Source organism: Magnolia sinica, chromosome 13 (assembly GCF_029962835.1).
Source record: "Magnolia sinica isolate HGM2019 chromosome 13, MsV1, whole genome shotgun sequence".
Lineage (NCBI taxonomy): Eukaryota > Viridiplantae > Streptophyta > Magnoliopsida > Magnoliales > Magnoliaceae > Magnolia > Magnolia sinica.
This window is the reverse complement of record NC_080585.1, coordinates 77,291,114-77,310,090: the sequence shown is the minus strand read 5'-3', so window position 1 is coordinate 77,310,090 and position 18,977 is coordinate 77,291,114. Positions and strand designations below refer to the sequence as shown.

At 40.0% G+C, this 18,977-nt stretch overlaps 1 protein-coding gene across 5 annotated transcripts in view; it reads right to left on the bottom strand.

Moving 5' to 3' along the window:
• Positions 1–17,690, bottom strand: part of LOC131223879 (methylesterase 17-like) — a 71,303-nt gene extending 53,613 nt beyond the window's left edge. For all 5 annotated transcript variants that reach the window (XM_058219413.1, XM_058219412.1, XM_058219414.1 and 2 more), the window contains exons 1-2: positions 17,331–17,690; positions 4,710–4,832 (exon numbers count right to left, since the gene is read on the bottom strand). In XM_058219413.1, coding sequence (XP_058075396.1) covers positions 4,710–4,832; positions 17,331–17,675 — 468 coding nt within the window. In that variant the 5' untranslated portion in view covers positions 17,676–17,690. The remainder of the gene's footprint in view (positions 1–4,709; positions 4,833–17,330) is intronic.
• Positions 17,691–18,977: the final 1,287 nt, after the last annotated feature.

Below are 18,977 nucleotides of genomic sequence, written 5' to 3'. Positions count from 1 at the left end.
CGGCAGCTGACAAATCTTACCTCATGTCCACTCCCTCCCTAGAGGAGGTCAAAAAATCTGTCCTCTCTCTCTCTCTCTCTCTCTCTCTCTCTCTCTCTAAGGAGGGTGCTCCCGGGCCCAACGGAATGTCAACAATGTTCTATATTGAATGCTGGGATGTAATTGGAAAAGATGTGCATAAAGCAGTGGTCGAATTGTTCCAGGGGAGCATTCTTCCAAGAACATTCACTGCAACGTTAGTTTGTTTGATTCCAAAAAAGTAGGGCGCAAAATCCTTTGCCAAATACAGACCTATTAGCCTTTGTAATGTGATATACAAGATATTCGCCAATGTCATAGCAAGCCAGTTGGCTGCGTTGTTCCCCAAGCTGATCTCTGCAGAGCAGGGAGCCTTCATGAGGGGCCGATCCATGGCAAAAAACATAACGCTAGCCTAAGAACTATTCAGAGATATAGGCCGGAAGGTGCGAAGGGGGAATTTGGTAGTGAAGTTGGATATGGAGAAGGCTTATGATAGATTCGATTGGCATTTTCTCAAATAAGTTCTTCTCAAGTTCGGGTTTAGCAATGCCTGGGTTGATTTGGTGGAAGGATGCTGAAACAACTGCTGGTTTTCAGCTCTTATAAATGGAGAAAGTTGTGGCTTCTTCAAGTCCAGCAGGGGTTTGAGACAGGGGGACCCACTCTCTCCTTCTCTCTTCATCCTAGCAGCAGAAGCATTCAGCAGGGGGATGTCAAGGTTGGTTTCCAGTGGGCAATGTCAGGCCTACAAGCTGAAACAAGGTACTTTGCAAATCTCTCATTTCTTATATGCAAACAACACAGTTCTATTCCCCAATGGGTCTAGGCAATCCATTGTAGCGATGACGTCTTTTATCTCCAAATACTAGGATGTCTCAGGCCAAAAAGTAAATCTCAGAAAGAGCTCATTTTTCTGCTCTCCCAAGCTAACTGCGGCTAGGATCAGAAGCATTGAACAGTCCCTTGGAATTAGTAAGTCAGCCGGTAACTTCTCTTACTTGGGGGTCCCCCTAGTGAATGGGAGAATCAAATGTAGTCTATTTGCTCCTCTGGTGAACAAGGTGGCTGCCAAAATCCAAGGATGGAATGCTAGGATTCTATCTCAGGCTGGTAGATTGACCTTAATTTCCTACGTTCTTAGCAGCATCCCGGTGCATACATTGGCAGCCACGATCGTCCCCAAAAAGATCCTGAAAAAGTTGGAAAGCGTCTTTGCTGATTTCTTCTGGGGTTGGCACGACGGGGTGAGGAAGCTTCATTAGAAGAAATGGATCACTTTGCCTAAGGATGAGGGAGGACTGGGTATCAGAAAACTGAAGGACATAATGAATGCACTTCACATGAAAATGGCATGGAGTATCAGATTCGAGAAAGAAGCCAACATCTGGGCAAAGTTCATGCGCTCCAAGTACATGCGGGCTGATGAAACAGGTACGTCCCATCCCCTCGCAGCAAACACCTTGCCGATTTGGAGGGTTTTGGTGGGGCTCTTCCCCATCTTGGACAGCAACGTCCAATGGGAAGTGGGGCGTGGGGACTGTAATATGTGGCAATGCAATTGGTCTGGGTTGGGACCTCTATCCACTCACGCGTCCCTTCAAATCCCACAAGCTCTAGTAGAGTTGAAAGTTTCTGATTTCATAGGGGAGGATGGCCCTAAGGTGCAGGTTCCTTTCGCCCTTCCAGGTTGGCTGAAGGACCAGATTAACTCAAGAGGAATCTGCACCTCAGAAGCTGAAGACTCCCCTTTCTGGCTGAATGACCCCTCAGGTAGATTCTCCGCCAAATCAGCTTGGGAGGTGGGGAGGGAGGTAGCCCAAAACATTCCTTGGGCGAAGAAGATGTGGCACCCAAATATTCTCCTAAAGATTTCTACGTTCTTGTGGAGGCTGCTCCTGGAAGCTGTGCCTATCAACATAGCCATCTTGAAGAAGGGGATATATATTGCTTCGAAGTGCGAGTGCTCCGGGGACAATCGGGCTCGCTCTCCTAGTAGGGAAACGTTGGCCCATCTCTTCTTATCTGGGAATCTGGTAGATCATTTGTGGAAAAATCTGGCAACTTACTTCAGAGTGTCCTTATCACTCCACCTCTCGGTTAGGGGCCGGTTAATATGGTGGTGGTAGCGGGACCTCCCCCTCAGGCATACCCCCATTGCTCTCCATTTAGCTCCCGCTTTCCTGCTGTGGGAAATTTAGAAGACTAGGAACAGAGTGAGATTTGAAGGCCTAGGCTTCTCCATTCAAAAAGTGTTCGCTAAAATAAAATGGTGGCTGAATGTGTGTTTCCCTCACGTTCAGCCCCCTCTCCTATGGTTGGAGGCCTCCCCCCAATCATCTTTTCTCCGTCATCGCCGTTGGGTTCCATATCCACAATACTTCCTCATCGTTAAATGGATCAGGCCGATTCAGGGCTGGAGTAAGTTAAACATAGATGGTTCAACGCTTTTAATCCAGGTCCAGCAGGCGGGGGAGGCATATGCAGGGATCACAAAAGAAATATGATTTTTGCATTTTTCAGTGGGTACGGATCTTCGACTAACAATGGGGCCGAAATCTGAGAAGTCTTTGATGGTATGAGATTCTGTTTACATCGAGGAATGAGAAACATACACATCGAATCTGATTCTAAGTGGGTTGTGGACAGCCTGATGGATAAGTCCACCTGTGCCTGGAAATGGAAGTATTGGATATCCAGGATTAAGAAGCTTAGCTTGAGAGCCTCTTTTCGTCTCTTTCTTATTCCAAGGGAAGCAAACGGGGTGGTAGATGGCTTAGCCAAAGAAGGCAGTAAAACTCAGACCGTCAGAATTTTCTCCGAAGTATCAACCCTCCCTCGTCTTGTCAAAGGTGGTCTCCTATTGGATAAAGCAGGATTAGGTTCGCTAAGGAATGTTTAGGCTCCAGTTTAAGGGTAAGGAAGCACAGGGTAAGGAAGCGCAGCTAAGACAGTTCCTCTGTTTTTTCGGTGGGTGCTCAGCGTGAGCCTTAGTTTTTTCTTGCATCAGTTTTATTTTCTGCTTTCAGCCTCTTATGATAGGCTTCCGTCTAGTCCTCTTTCTCTTCTCGAAAGGCCGAATTACTGTAAATGATGTTGACATGATAGGAGTGGTCCTTTTTCTTTTTGGTTTGGACCCTCCCGAAAGCTTGTACATGCTTCAGATGAATGAAATTCCAGTGGCTCCGTCCCACTTTCCTTAAAAAAAAAAAAAAAAAGGTCAAGCTTTGCCGGTTTTTTTTTTTTTTTGGTTTGAATTTGTTGTTTTTAAGTGATTTAAGATTTTGAAGACTTTAGTCCTAACTCAAACTACTTATTTAAATCATTTACAAGGGATTAGGAATTCTGGGTCAGCTTTGACTTCTTTTACTATTGTTAGTAAGTTTAATATTTTCATCTAAGTAGGGTTGAAGAGAAGTTTAAGACTTCTATACACTATCCTAATAGCATCTTAGAGATAAAATTTCATTATTATTAATTTGAGATGTTTGTTATTGTGTATGCAAGGCTACTGGTAGAGGAAGGAGATGGTGATCTCATTCTCAATAAATACCTAATTTTTTTCTCTTATTTTCTTGTGGACTCAAGAACTCTACTTTTGAATTCATGCCATCTCATCTAATGTCAACCCTTATAGATGAATGGCTTGGTACAGAGAATGCATAACAGCATGTATGTTGTGCACAAGGCTTCAAAAAATTACAAGACTAGGGTGATCAATGGAAAGGAATGGTCAAAATGCCAATTGGGCTTGACCCGAGTCATGTTAAGGGCTTACAATGTGTCTATTCCACCCATTGCCCACCTAAAGAAGTCTAAATGGAAGCAAAAATAATCCGTTTGAATCAGATCCAGTACAAAAGCATAAATTAACTAGCTCCCAGGCATATCTAGTTTGAAGAATTTCATTCATTATATGGAAATTTTGTCATTCAAAGTCTCTTGACCTTAAAAGAGCCATAATTTTTTATTCAGGCATCATCACTAAATGCACCATTTATCGATCTTTATGTAATGATGGTCCATGTTCAATTAACTTGTATAGTAAACCGCGCATTTTCATTTTGTGAGAAAATGCATCTTTCTTGTTCAAAATTACAATTTTATAAAAATAAAAAATAAAAAATTTGTGAGAAAATGCATCTTTCTTGTTCAAAATTACAATTTTATCAAAAAAAATAAAAAATTAGTCATTTCTATTTTTGTCTTCTCTCTCTCTCTCTCTCTCTCTCTCTCTCTCTCTGATAAATTAAGTTTTAGGAGAGTTTTGCTATTTCAGGTGACTAAGAGTTTTATTATTTTCGGTAATTTTGAATTATGGTTTCAATTTTCTTTATTAATAATGCAATCGAGAAATCATATACTCTTTATTTAATAAAATATCCAATTTTTTTTTCTCTTATTTTCTTGTGAAATCAAGAACTCTTCTTTCAAATTCAGGTTTTAATCACTTAAGGAAGGCGTTAATCTTTTTCTTATTGTTTCACACTCTCGTTGCATCAATGAAATCGGGATTGGGTAAGCAAAGATGGTTCATATATATACGTAAACCTGAAATATTAATTGGTTGAGATTGTCCCATCTGTGTATTTTTTGCATGTGTCCCATTGTTGGTGGGACCCATCTGGTGGGCCATCTCTCTGGCTGAATTGGAAAGAAACTAAAGCAAAATAATCCATAGAAATACGCACGTCTTCTCCTTTTTGTGGTAGCATTTGTGCGTTCACATAGATGGCGAGATGGACTTTGTTCACGAATTTGTTCATCGCGTCAGTCACGTTCAGCCCTCCAAGGCTGTGGCCCACCAGAATTACCTGATGACAGAAGGACAAAAGTCATTTGAAAAAAAGAAAAAAGAAAAAAAGAAAAGGTTTTATTACCATACAGTACTGTCAGAAAAACAAAGTGCTTTCGCGTGTAGAGAGCGTAAAGGGGCAATACGCAGCACACGAGCCAACGTGCATGGCAGTGGGGTACACATGTTTGAGATCTGGGCCATCCATAAAGTGGGACCCTTCAGGCTAATAGCTGGCCACACAATTAGTACGAGAAATTGGCCAATGAAGAAAAAGATAACAGATGGTCTATATTCAATGCATATGTTTTGATCATTCTGATGACTGGCTGGCATGAATTTTTTAGAGTGGGTATGCTAGACAATGGGCTCCAACTGATAGATGGCTCGGATCTCACAAATGTATGCTGCAAATTCCCCTCTTCAATCTCTCCTGAAAATATGACCTTAGCATTTCTTCTCAGCTGGTGGGGACTCGACCAGCATTCACATACCCGAGATTAGTAGAAACTGTCCATATTCTGATCTTTACACCATCCCATTGACTCTTTTCTTCTTTACCATTCATTTCATGGTTGAGAATTGGAGGGATATGATTGTCTCATACATTAGCACCAATGATTTGGATAGCCTGCTAATCCACTGTTTAAAAACTCATAAATTCATTCTTGCTGGAAACACAGGAGTCGAGTTAATTGATCAGCAACTTGGTGGGGTCGACTCATGTACACAGCACAACCTGTGTGGGGACACTGTGTGTGACATCCACTCCATCCATCAGATTGGGCTCCTCATATTCATTGTGTGGATAGAAAATCACCCTGATCCAAAACTCACCAGATTGGGCTCCTCAGTTTTATTTGAGTTAGAATGTGGAACATTGATGCTCGTGTTATATCCACTTTGTCCCTCAGTTATGATGCATAGCAGGTTGTAGACACTTCATGGCAAAGAAGGACTAGAGAAGGCACAATCGGAGGCAAGAATCCAGACCATCAGAATCTTAAATCAATCGTATCTCACAAATCGGGATGATTTTTTTGACATATTATAAATGATTTTAGGGTAGGAAGACTTATTTAAACCAACCAACTTGGCCTCGCCCGGCTGCCCACACCGGATTTGCGGGATTTCATTAGTTCAAGTATAACTTTTGATCCTTCCAATTGTAGATCGTTGTGCCCAACATAAAAAGGACTTAGAAAAGTTAGGAGAATAACGTGGTTGGACCAAATTGGACACTTACCATTTTTAGCCGAAAACCAAAAATTCTAGTAGGAATAGAGGTCATTATTGTAAGTTTACTATTTATAGTAAGTAATGTTTTTAGGGTGTTTAAGTTAGAGTTTAAGTCTAAAAATCTGTCCTAGGTCTGAGTTCCTTATTTAAAGAGTTGTAATTTCATTTTTTTAAAAAAATCATCAACCAAGTTATTTTGAATTTATTAGGAATTATTCATAGATTTATCTCTTGTGAATTCGAGGAAGCTCTGTGAGGAGTCTAGAGAGCTCCATGGATTTGGAGTAGTTATCCCATAAGGAAGATGGTGATCGACCTCATCACGTCTCTCCTTATGCCAAGTGATATGAGAGCGAGGACTTCCCTTGGGCTGATGACAACTAATGATGGAATGAACCAAAATCCTATAGATGGTGATCCAGTGATTCATTATCTATAAAAAAGAATGGAAGCTTTCTACAGAGAGAGTCAATTGACCACGTAAGCATCGTAAGCAACCTTCGACCATCTTGCGGATGCACTAATTCTGCCTCGAGCCTAAGGCGACGCCTAACCTCTCGTGATCGCTAAACGTCACAACCTCGTTTTCCATATAACACTTCCGAAGGGCTATCCCAGATAAGTTGAGCTCTAGCAACGAGGATGTTGGTGGCATCATTTCCCGACAGCCGGTCCATGGAGATGATTGATTGGATCATGCTAAAAGAGACGATCGAGATAAGGCTTAGCTTTCCAGTTTTAATGGCTAATTGCGTATAGAAGGCTTCCTCAATTGGCTAGCCGAATTAGAGTGGTATTTTAATTATATAGATGTGCCATAAGAAAAGAAAGTGAAGTTGGTTGTGTTCAAATTGAAATCCGGTGCTTTTATATGGTGGGAGCAATTATAGCTCTCACGTGCCCGACCGAATAAGGCACACATCTGATAATAGTCATAGATGATACACCTTTTTTGATTACGATTCCTCCTAGCGACTACGAGCATGTATTATTCTGAGTGAAAAATGACATTTAAGACCAATGATTGTATGAGTGGTTAGTCATGCCCTTCGGCCTATTGAATGCACCAAACACTTTTATGCGTCTGATGAATCACGTGTTGAAGACATTCAATGGCCGGTTTGTGGTAGTATATTTTAATAATATTCTGATGTAGAGCTAAAGTGAGATAGAGCACATGGAACATCTTAAAAAGTTGCTAGAAGTCCTGGTAGTTAACAAGTTGTACATCAACTTGAAAAGTGTAGTTTTTTAATAGACAACTTGTTGTTCTTAGGATTTATTGTGATGTCCACGAGCATCTATTTGAACGATAAAAAAGTGTGAGCCATTAAGGAATGACCAATTCCAACAAACATTCATGAAGTGAGGAGTTTTTACGGGCTGACGACATTCTATCATCGATTCGTATAGAATTTCAACACTATAGTTGTATCCATTACAGATTGCATGAAAAAATGTTCATTTTAGCAGATCGATAAGATTGATAAGAGCTTTGCTAAAATCAAGCATTGATCGTCTACAACACTAGTCTTGGTTCTTTCTAGTTTCGACAAGCTGTTTGAGGTTGAGTATGACGCATCATATGTCAAAATTAGAGGAGTCTTATCATATGAAGGAATACCGATAACCTTCTATAGTGAGAAGCTTAACGAAGTCCAAAAGAAATGGTCGATATGTGAGCTTAAATTGTACGCAGTGGTTCAAGCGTTGTGACATTGGCGGCTTTATTTGATTAAGAGAGAGTTGGTTTTCTACACTAACCATCTTGCCTTAAAGTTTATTAACAGTCAGGCTAAAGTGAACTGTGTGCATGCTAGATGGTCACATTTTATTTAGAAATTCACGTTCGTTCTGAAGTGCAAGTCAAGGTAACAGAACAAGGTGGCTAATGCATTTAGTCGCCATGCATTACTACTAGTTATGATGAGCAATGAGGTGGTTGGTTTCGACTGTCTCAAGAAGCTATATTCCGAGTATGAGGGTTTCAAGAATGCATGATGGGGTGATAAGAGGGTCATCCTAGTGACCTACATATACAAGACAGTTTCCTCTTCAAAGGGAATCAATTGTACATCCTTTAAAGTTCTTTGAGGGAGCTGATTATCCAAGAGCTACATGGATGTGACCTAGGTGGATACCTTGTGCGAGACAAGACGCAGGTTCTTGTTGAGAAACGATATTACTGGATGTAATTGGTATATGACGTGGGTAAAGCGGTGTAGCACTGTTATGCTTTTCAGACCACTAAGGGGCAGTTTTAGAATACGAACCTCTACACCCCGTTAGTTGTGCCTGATGATCCTTGGGAGGACTTATCTATAGATCTCGTGCTTGGTCTTACACGAACACAGCGCGATATGAATTCGGTGTTTATGGTGGTAGATCATTTCTCAAAGATGATGTACTTTATCTCATGTAAGAAGATCCTTGATGTAACACATGTGGCAAATCTATTCTTCAGAGAGGTCGTGCGGCTACTCGGAGTTCCCAAGACCATTACTTCTAACCATGACACAAAGTTCATTAGCCACATCTAGCAGACTTTATTGAATCAGTTTGATACGCGACTTCAGTTCGGTACTGCTTACCACTTGCAGACCAATGGCAGATTAAAGTTTCGAATCGCACATAGGGAAACCTCATCCAGTGTATTTCAGGTGTCAAGCCGAAGTAGTGGGATTTGGCCTTATATCAAATAGAGTTTGCATTTAACAATATGGTGAACAGCTCGACAGGGAAGTCCCCATTCCATATTGTTTATGGTCGAGTGTCTCGATACACACTTGACTTTGGTTCATTCACCTAAGCTTTTGGACGTGAGTATTGCAGTAGAACATATGACAGACTGAATCATAGGCATTCATGTGGATGTGTATGGCAAGTTGTAAGCTTCAGACAACAAGCACAAGGAGTAAGCCGACAAGCATCGTCGACAAAAGGTGTTCGAAGTAAGCAATAATGTTATGATTCATTTACGCAATGAGAGATTTTTGAATGAGACCTAAAACAAGTTGAAGAACAAAAAGATTGAATTGGTACTGATCCTCCGAAAGATCAATGACAACACTTACATTATTGATATTCTAGATGACATGGAGATCTCGCGTACTTTCAATGTCGTGGACCTAAACGAGTATCATGAACCAAAGCTGGACAAGAACTCGAGATTGAGTTCTATTGAAGTGGAGATGACTGATATAGAGAGGGTCACAAACACTATCATGGCAGAGATGGACTAGAGAGGGCTCGATCGGGGGTGGAAATGATCCGGACCATCTGAACCTTAAATCAGTTGTATCTCGCACACTAGGATGAGTTTTTTGACATATTATAGATGATTTTGGGGTAGGAGGACCTACTTAAGCCAACCAAACTGCTAAGTTGTGTTGCCCATGCCGGATTTGTGAGATTCCATCAGATCGACATCCAAAAGTCCCATTTAATTTCATTTTTACTATAAATAGTAAGTTCTAGTTCGAGTGTAACTTTTGATCCTTTGAGTTGTAGAAGTCGTGCCCAACATGGAAAGGGCTTCGAAAAGTTAGGAGAATAATGTGGTTGGACCAAATTGGACACTTACTAATTTTGGCCAAAAACCACGAAGTCTAGTAGGAATAGAGGTCGTCTAAAAAGAATAAGTTTACTATTTATGGTAAGTCACGTTTTTAGGGTGTTTGAGTTGGAGTCTAAGTCTAAAACTCTGTCCTAAGTTTGAGTTCCTTACTAAAAGATATGTAATTTCTTTTTTCTTTTCTTTTAAAAAAAAAAAAAAATTTAAATTTTTTTTAATATCATCAATCAAGTTATTTTGAATTTATTCGGAAGCATTTATGCTTTTATCCCTCATGGATTCCAAGAAGAACTGTAGAGAGTCTGGAGAGCTCTGTGGATTTGGAGTAGTTATCCCCCAAGGAAAATGGTGATTGACCTCATCATGTCACTCCCCACACTAAGTTCACCAGCTCATTTTAGGACATAAATGCAAACATGGAAAAATAAAAAATAAAAATAAAAAAAAATCCAAAACTCAATTGGCCTACGACAAGAAATAGTGGGATTGAATGCCACCATCGAACCTTCTCAGTGCTGCCAAAGTTTTTAATCAAGATGATTTATTTATTGTCCCTTTAGCCATGTGAGAACCACTTTATGAACAGGTTGGATGGCTTGTAAACTTCATAGTGGGGCCAAGAAGGTTTCAATGGTGACTGCCTCTATCCCCACTCTTTCTTGTGGTGTGGCCCCTTGAGTTTTGGATATCCCTCATATTTGGTTCATGTCCTAAAATGAAGGTGCACAAGAGATGGATAGAGTAGATATAACACAAACATTATAGTTGGATAGAGCTTGGGTTACAAAGGTCAGATTCCTTGTAGAAGAGTAGGGAGACACTACAAGAAAAGAGGGCAAAACCGGCAGTTGGTGAAACCATTTGCTAGTGGGAACCAAATCCGACCACCGGCAAAGGGTCCCTATTAAATTAAAATGCGTATGCCCTAATCTCATTTTCAGCCCTTTCCCTCTCCCCGTAGCCGAGTCTCTCTCTCTCTCTCTCTGTGCCTCTCCCTCTCCTCTCCTCTCTCTCTCTCTCTCTATGTAACTCTCCATCTCTGCTTGATCTCTCTTTACCCCTCTCTCTCTCTCTCTCTCTCTCTCTCTCTCTCTCTCTCTCTTCTGGGCCTTTACCGGCTGTTTTAACCACCGGTAAAGGCCATTTTTTTTTGTAGTGAGAGAGATATTTACTGTCTTTTCTTCTTTTCCTACGGTTTGAAAATTGTTGTTGGTTGGGTTTGTTTCTTTTTCTTTATTTTTTTTTTTTTTTATCCTTCACTAACTTACGGTTTCAGTTTCATGTCTGGCAAAATCATAAACTGAGTCGATTAAAAAAAAAACTCAACCGAGTTTTCTGCATCACCCTGCTGAGTTACCATATCAAAATTTGACCCGATCAGGGTCAAGTTTGGGGGGCAGTTTGACCAGGAATTTAGCCAATCGAGAGTAAATTAACCACTCTTCTAAATTGACTCAGTGGATTTTCAAACATGGGCCTCACCCAATAAAGTTTTCATGTGCAATTATGGAATATAAATAATAAATTTAGGTCGAGTTTCCTATTGGTTTCACACAAGGAAGTTCTCTATGTGAAACTCAATTTGTAGATTTGGGGTCTATCAAATCCATTGATCTAATGGCCCCAATCATGAATGGACTATGTCCAAAAATCTTCAAAATTGGAAGATCCTAGCTATCAATTTTTTTATTATTATTATTTTTATTTTGCTGTCTTCCAACATTGAATGTGGCTTGTTCATGCATTTCCTTTTAATCATGTATTTGCATGCCATTAATGGGGAGTTTTGATGGAACTCGAGCAACAGGTACATATTTGAGAGGTATGATAAACGGTCTTCGAACACCCTTCGAATGACTCAAGCAACAACGCCTATCCGAAAGATCTTGAAAGCGCACCAAGTCTGCAAGCAACTTAGCAGGAAACCTAGTTTATTTAAATACTAAAAGATAAAGAAACAATACTTATTAACTAATGAACTAGATGAAGTTTGAAATTTTAAGCCTAAAGGATTATCCATGTTCATGTGGGACCTAATGAGGATGGCCCACGCTTAATAAATTTTCTACCCTTGATCATGCCTGCATGCAGGGAAGTTAGACTTTACTGATTGAGGGTAATTTTTTAGAATAATCATCAATGATGGGGTCACCAAAGCAATAGCTTGGGTAAACCAACCAACCATAGCCTCATATCTATAAACTCAGTTTCACACTGAGAACTTTCTATGCTGGATGAATTGGAAACTTGGCTTCTAAATAAAGGAGAAAATAACAAAACAACTCTATTTTGTTGTTGTTGTTGTTGTTGTTTTATTTTTATTTTGAAATTTTGGCCTACTTCATGGACCAACCCTTTTGTCGGATGACTAATGTCCATTGATCTAGTGGGCAAAAGCATGAACAGTTAGTGATAGGTGTACTCGCCAGGTATATTTAGGGGCTATTTGGATACCACCAAATAAGTTACTTTTTCTACTTAGAACAGTAGATAAGTAAGTTTGGTTTATGATTAGTTATAAGTAACTTTTTTTACTTAAAATTATTTAATCACTTCAGTTAAAAATTTTATAGCTTTTCTACTTTTCACAAGTTGCTGAAGAGAGGCATCAGGAGAGACGAAAGAGAGAAGCTGATACATAATTTTCTACTCAATAAGTAAAAATAGATAAGCTACTTGAGGCATAAATAGCTTATCTGAAGTAACTTACGATCCAAATGCCTCCTTAATGACCTTCATACAATTTCCATATATGAAGATCCTTAAACTCATTTGTGCAATATTGGTTTGCTCTATATTGAAGGTGGTTGATGAGAAACTCACTTGTGACACACTGCACCTTCACTTGAATCGAGTCACTCACCTGGTCATGTATTTTCCACTCATCTTTGATCCATTCTCTGTTTGAACTCTTGTAAAATGTTGATTTTAATATATTTTAAATAAAAAATATTATATATATATTAAAAAGTGTTTTGCAAAAAATCCTTTTTTAGTGTTTTGGGAATAGTCCCACATTGGAAAGAGAGAAGAAAAATTTTGAGGATATATGAGAAAGGTGGAGTATTATAATGTTTACTCACCTAGTCTGAGGAGTATCGGGCTTGCATGTTCCAATCACGAGTGCGCGGTTGGGCACGGTGCGAGGGTGTGGGCATGTGAGGTAGTGTGACTATAGAGGCACCAGTAGTGTAGGTGTCGCAGAGGGTTGCGAGTCACGGTGCGACAAAGAGCTAAGGCTGGTGGTAACTCCTCAAGCAATTGATAGTTGACCATGTAGAAATTGTTGCATGTAGCTAACCCAACAACTAGAAACGGCTAGCCAGTGTGTCTAAATGGTCAGAAACTGTTGCATGCAGCAGCTATTACACCTCATGCACAACAGTCAGAAAGACCAAAACTGCCAGCCACTATAGCCCATATATACTGAGTCTGGATGGGTTTACAATCCATAAAAAAATTAGACAGATCAAGTCCATTCCTACATATAGACACTCCAACAAGACAACAAGGTTCATCCGAACCATTGCCTAAAGAACAGACCAGCATTGTGGTGTAAAAAGGTTCATCTAAACCATTAGCTAAAGAACAGACCAATGCAGTGGTCTAACTCAATTTTCTTCTTCTCTTTTTGGGATTTTTCCTTTTTCTTATTTCTGCTAGACAATTGTGTACAAGAGTTCCATTAGTGGTTTTTCGTATTTGCTGAACACGGATCCACATTAAGCTCGTCGTATCCTAGAAGCGATTTGCCTGTAACCTTTTACCATACTCAATCTAGCTACTTGAGTAGGGGCAAATAATGCTTTAAGGACAATGTTCTCATACTTGCTTCTGCCTGTCCCGATTCCACATTATTTTCGGTTTTTCATATTTTATGGAAAATAATTTTTCTGTATTATTTTTCAACATGAACATGGATGCATGGAGAACTCACCTGGAACACAACTGGCCGCGACTTGAACCAAGTCACTCACTAGGTCATTCATTTTCTTTTATTTGCAAAACTTAAAAACAATGAAACATATTGCACCACTTTAAGACTCGGTGACTCAAACAGACTCATTTGCTCTTGAGTTGAGTCACAACTCACATGAGTTAGGGGGTGATTCATCGTGTCAGGCTAAGTTGGCCCTTATTCTTCAACCTGACTTGTAGTGACTAACCGGATCGAACTCGACTGAGTCCAAATCAAACCGGATAAGTAATCCATACATGGGCACCAAGGCACCATCAGCTGTGAACTTGTTTAGTTTGGCTGTTTTATAAGTCCCAACATGTTGAGTTTGTATAACATCCAAGCTGCCCGAAAGGTGGGCGTTGATTTGAAGAACAAGTGATGAAAAGACAAGGTTGGTTAAATTAATAATCACGTGAACCACACCACAGGAAACAATGGAAAGTCATCTATATGTTCCAAGGTACATGTGTGGTCCACCTAACTCATGAATGAATTGGCCTATTTATTTTTCAAGGTGATCTTTGTGTTATGGTCAACCCTATGTATTGGTTGGATGTCATTCCTCATTTTATGTAAATGTTTTGAATGTTTATTAGTCCTCCAGATACTTTTATTTCAATTATTTTATGTCCATTTGAGTAAAACAGAGACTCGGTCAAGTCCCCAAGTTGACTCAACTCGCTGAACATGGATTAGAATCCTCTGCAACCCCTATTTCTGGTGACCCCTGTACCAGCCAGGTAGCTGATGGAAAAGCACCATTGGCCCGCCATGATGTATATGTTTTATCCACATTGTCCATCCATTTTGGAAACTCATTTTAGCGTGTGAGCCCAAAAATGAGGCAGATCCAAAGCTCAAGTGGACCACACCACAGGAAACAGTGGATATTGAACTCCTGCTAAAAACTCCTCAAGGCCCACTACAATGTTTATTTTCCATCCAACCTGTTCATAATGTCACAGAACTGTAGATGAAGGAAAAACACAAATATAATTTGATCCAAAACTTCTGTGTTCCCTAGGAAGTTTTCAATGGTAGGCGTTTCAATCTCCACTATTTCATGTGGTATTGTTACTTGAGCTTTGGATCCCCCTCATATTGGGCTCATGCCCTAAAATGATAAAAATGATCTGCCAAAATGGATGGTCACGTAGATAAAACACATACATCATGGTGGGGCCTATGGAGCTTTTCCGCCCGCTACCTGGATGGCCAATCCGCATCCACCTAAAACACCCACATCCATGGGTCCCACCATGTTACATATGTACTCTCGATTTTAAAACAACAAGATCCGTGACTAAGATGGGCCACACCCCATGGAAAAATGTGATGGGATGCCAACTATAAGTTTGTTAATGGGACTACCATGGTGTGTACCTTTCATCAAATCCTTTAATCAGATATAACTCACAAGTATAAAGAGAAAAAAATAAATAAAATCAGCCTGATACAAAAGTTAGGTAGGCTACTCATCAAACTTAAGAAGCATTGAGAGCAATTATACACCATTGCCATTGATTTGGCCCACATAGTTTTTAATCAAGATTATCTTCTTTATATATTGTTTACACCTATTTTTCGGCACCTTGATTTGGCTTAGTAAGAAATTGCCATGTAGTATCACTATGCGCTTGGTACACTCTAGAAATGTACTCGTGTCCAAAAAAATCTTCGGCTGATTTGCTTTTAGTATTATATATTCCGCTATTAATGCGATGGTATAAATACGCACGCCTTTGAAATGGTGAATCATCGCATACCACATTGCCACGATCAGCGTGCTCATTTTTGAGGAAATGTATCAAGCACACCTATAAAAGGCCTGCCGAAAGAACGTATTTATTATGAATTTGCCAATGAGGCATTCTCTCGTAGTCCTTTCCAAAATGGGAGATTTCCCTTAAGACGTTCGAAGAAGTAGAAGCGATTGAGAAGTTTCCGAACATCAAGAGATCAAACCCTTGGCCATGATAACTTGATTTGGTTTCGAGCCTAAGTTAGGGGATATATTCTCATTAGATAATCCCAAGCCATCCATTGATTTGGACAAAGGCTATGAGAGAGCTAGATGAGAGGACAAGATCAAGTCTGCTTGACAATTTAGAGATAGGAAGAGATAGAAAGAGTACCCAAATGCTCCTAAAGTCACATCTTGATCAGGAACCCAAGCAATCAGGATGTTATGGATCCCATCCATACATCGATCCTAACATCCAAAACCAACCCACAATGAATGGTGAAAATATTAGAGGGAAGATCTAGACTATTTAATACATTTTGGTGACCTCTGGCCAAATTCATGTAGCAGAATGTCGTTAAAGACACAAAGCGGGCAAGATTGATCTGGATCCAACCCCAGATCGGGTTATCTTGATCAAAGGGATTTCAACATATTTTGGCCTAGTCCTTGATAGACCATAGACACCCTGCAATGGATGAATATCCGAGAAGGTAGGGTGTCTGAATCTAACTGGAGTTTTTCCCTATCTAAGTCACCAGTTTCGAAGCAATCAAAGGGATTCTCATATCCAAAACAATGATGTGAGTGCGAAGGATCTAAGAGCAACAAGGAAGCCCTAATGAGGGTTTCACCGCCTTGGCGATATATGAAAGGAACCATTAAGGAAGTGTTCGAGGCGTAACGCCAGACATACCAACTTATCTTTTATTTATTTTTCTATTTCCTAGCATAGCTTGACTTAGTTTATAGTTGCTACCTTAAGGCTCCAACTATGATACATTAGTAGTAGATATAGTTTTTCTATCACCTTAAGTTGTATATCGTGATTATCTAAGTTTTGATGCAGTTGATCACACTACCTCGATTCGTCTGTTTCGATAGGCACATCAGGTATTTACCCATTTTTCATTTTATTTATTCATTTGGTTGTCTCGTAAGCTGTTGTTTGTAATAAATATTATTTCACAATATCTAATGAAATTAATAATAATTTATCTTATTTAATTTGAATGTATGTCTTTCTTCATTTGAAAAGTGTTTTGAATTTAAAGTTTTGATGAAAAAACAAGTCCTTAAGTTCGTATACTCATATCTATTGTTACGAGGCAAAAAGAACTCATTTGAAAGAATTAGCCTCATTTTCTTTCACTAATCGCTTGAACAGAGCGCAATTTTGGTGGTTGACAGGACTATGGATCTCTAATTCTAGTCTCTAACCTTTTCGCCTCGGAGAAAGGGATACTAACAATTCAATTAACCCTTGAGTCAAATAGACTTTAGCATGCCCATGCATCCTAGTCACATACATGTAAGCAAATTTAGACAATTGGTCACACGAGTGGTCCAGTTATATGTTCCAAATGAAATTTCTTGAGTAATGAGCCTAATGAATATTAAAGATACAACATGGTGGACACAGAAACCTTAGGTATTTTATATGCCGTTTAAAACAGATGTTATGGACAATTCCCGTCTGTTGGACATCTGAGTCAAGTCCGAGATTCAAAGTTTTTCAATTATGATATTCTTCTTTTCTTAACCTCCTGTGAAACCAAGATTTTTTGGGAAGCGTCGATCCACATTGGGGCCCATCAAATCACGGCCTAGATCAACCAAATATGGACCACAACATATCATATATTTGCTAAATCTAGAAAAGCTCTAATAGACGAAATGGCGAATGATATATTTTTATTCTTCTACCGGTGAAAATAAAACCAACAAATAACTGCATAATATAATGTCTTTCATATAGATGGAAAGGATAGGAAATTACCTTTTCGTCCTCCGGCAAGGCTGACATGAAATCGATCAGTGGCTTGTTGTATTCATCGAACGTGAAAATCGAATTCGCATCCGATGGGTTAATCCCGCCGCTGGCAAGGTCCAAACACGTCACCTTGGAGCCTGCCTTCTCCAGAAGACACCGGATTTTGTACCAGCACCATCCCCCATGTGAAGCGCCATGCACAAAAACAAAGTGCGATTTAGAGGGTATTTTGGCCATTTCAACCTCTTGGCTCGGCCTTTGTGCTATGCAGAGAGCTGAAAATACGATGTTACTAGAGAGTGAGCAGTGTCCAAAGGGATCGAAGCCAAAGCCATTTAGTAGAAGAAACATTCTCCAAGTATATGCACCGATGGCGTGATCCTGACCACTGATTGTAGGACTCAAGGATTGCAAATGGACGGTCAGGAAAAATCCCAACGAACTGCTGATTGACAGATGGAAAAATGTTGTCCACGAACTTTAGATGAACTTGTCTTTTTCCCTGCCTCTGGTTCGACTCAGATTCCGTAGTGACCCTTACAGTACCAAGTGCTGTGGCCCACTATAGATGTATGAGTTTTATTCATGCCGTCCACCATAATGTATTTATCATATCCACGCTGTTCATCCATTTTATGAGATCATTTTACAGCATGGTGTCAAAAATGATTCATATAAAAAGCTGAAGTGGACCACACTAGAAATAGCAGTGGGACAATGATTTTCACCTTTAAAACAATCGTAGGGCCCACTATAGCGTTTATTTTTCATCCAATCTGTTCGTAAGGTCACAAAGACTTGGATGAAAACAAAAAATAAATATAATATTGATCCAAAACTTCTGTAACCCCGAAAGGGTTTCAATGGTAGATGTTCAATCCCCCACATATTTTTGCAGTGTGGTCCATTTAATCTTTGGATCTGTCTTATTTTTTAGTTAAATCCTTAGGACGAGCTCGCCAAATGAAAGGACGGTTAGGATATAACACATACCTTATGATGGGACCCAAAGAACTTGGTGACGTCAACACACCAGCCAGAACGGTGGTGTGTGGTACACCAGCCAATCCGCTTCCGACCGCACCACATGATTCAGAGACGCGGATTGCGTACTACCCCCGCCCGTCCCTAGCTCCGAACGGGCAGTTTTGTGGGCGGGCCCACTGTGATGTATCTATACATCCAACCCGTCAATCCCTTTTCTCATATTATTTTAATGCATGAGCACAAAAATGAGGCAGATCCAACGCTCAAGTAGACCACACCAAATAATAAGCTTAGTTGCATTAAAATGCCCAAAGCATTAAATGTCAGTTGCATTAAATGCAAGAGTAATATGAGGTGTGGTCCATTTGATCGTTGGATCTGCTTCATTTTTGTTTTGATGCCCCGAGCTTTTAATAGCGTGCATGAAACCATTACTTTTTATTAGAGGTGGGAAAATGAAAGGAAGGCATGCATGGAAAAAACTATTATGGTGGGCCCGTGGAGCTTTTCCAGAAGCAAACAGTACTCACGGTGGTGCTTAACCAGCAATCCGAGTCCACCTCTCGGTTGAAACAGTGGCTGTCACTTGGGCCCACATGCTGAGATGGCCCGACAATTTAAACCGCCCATTTTCTGTCCACTCCCACAATAAACCATTAATCCATT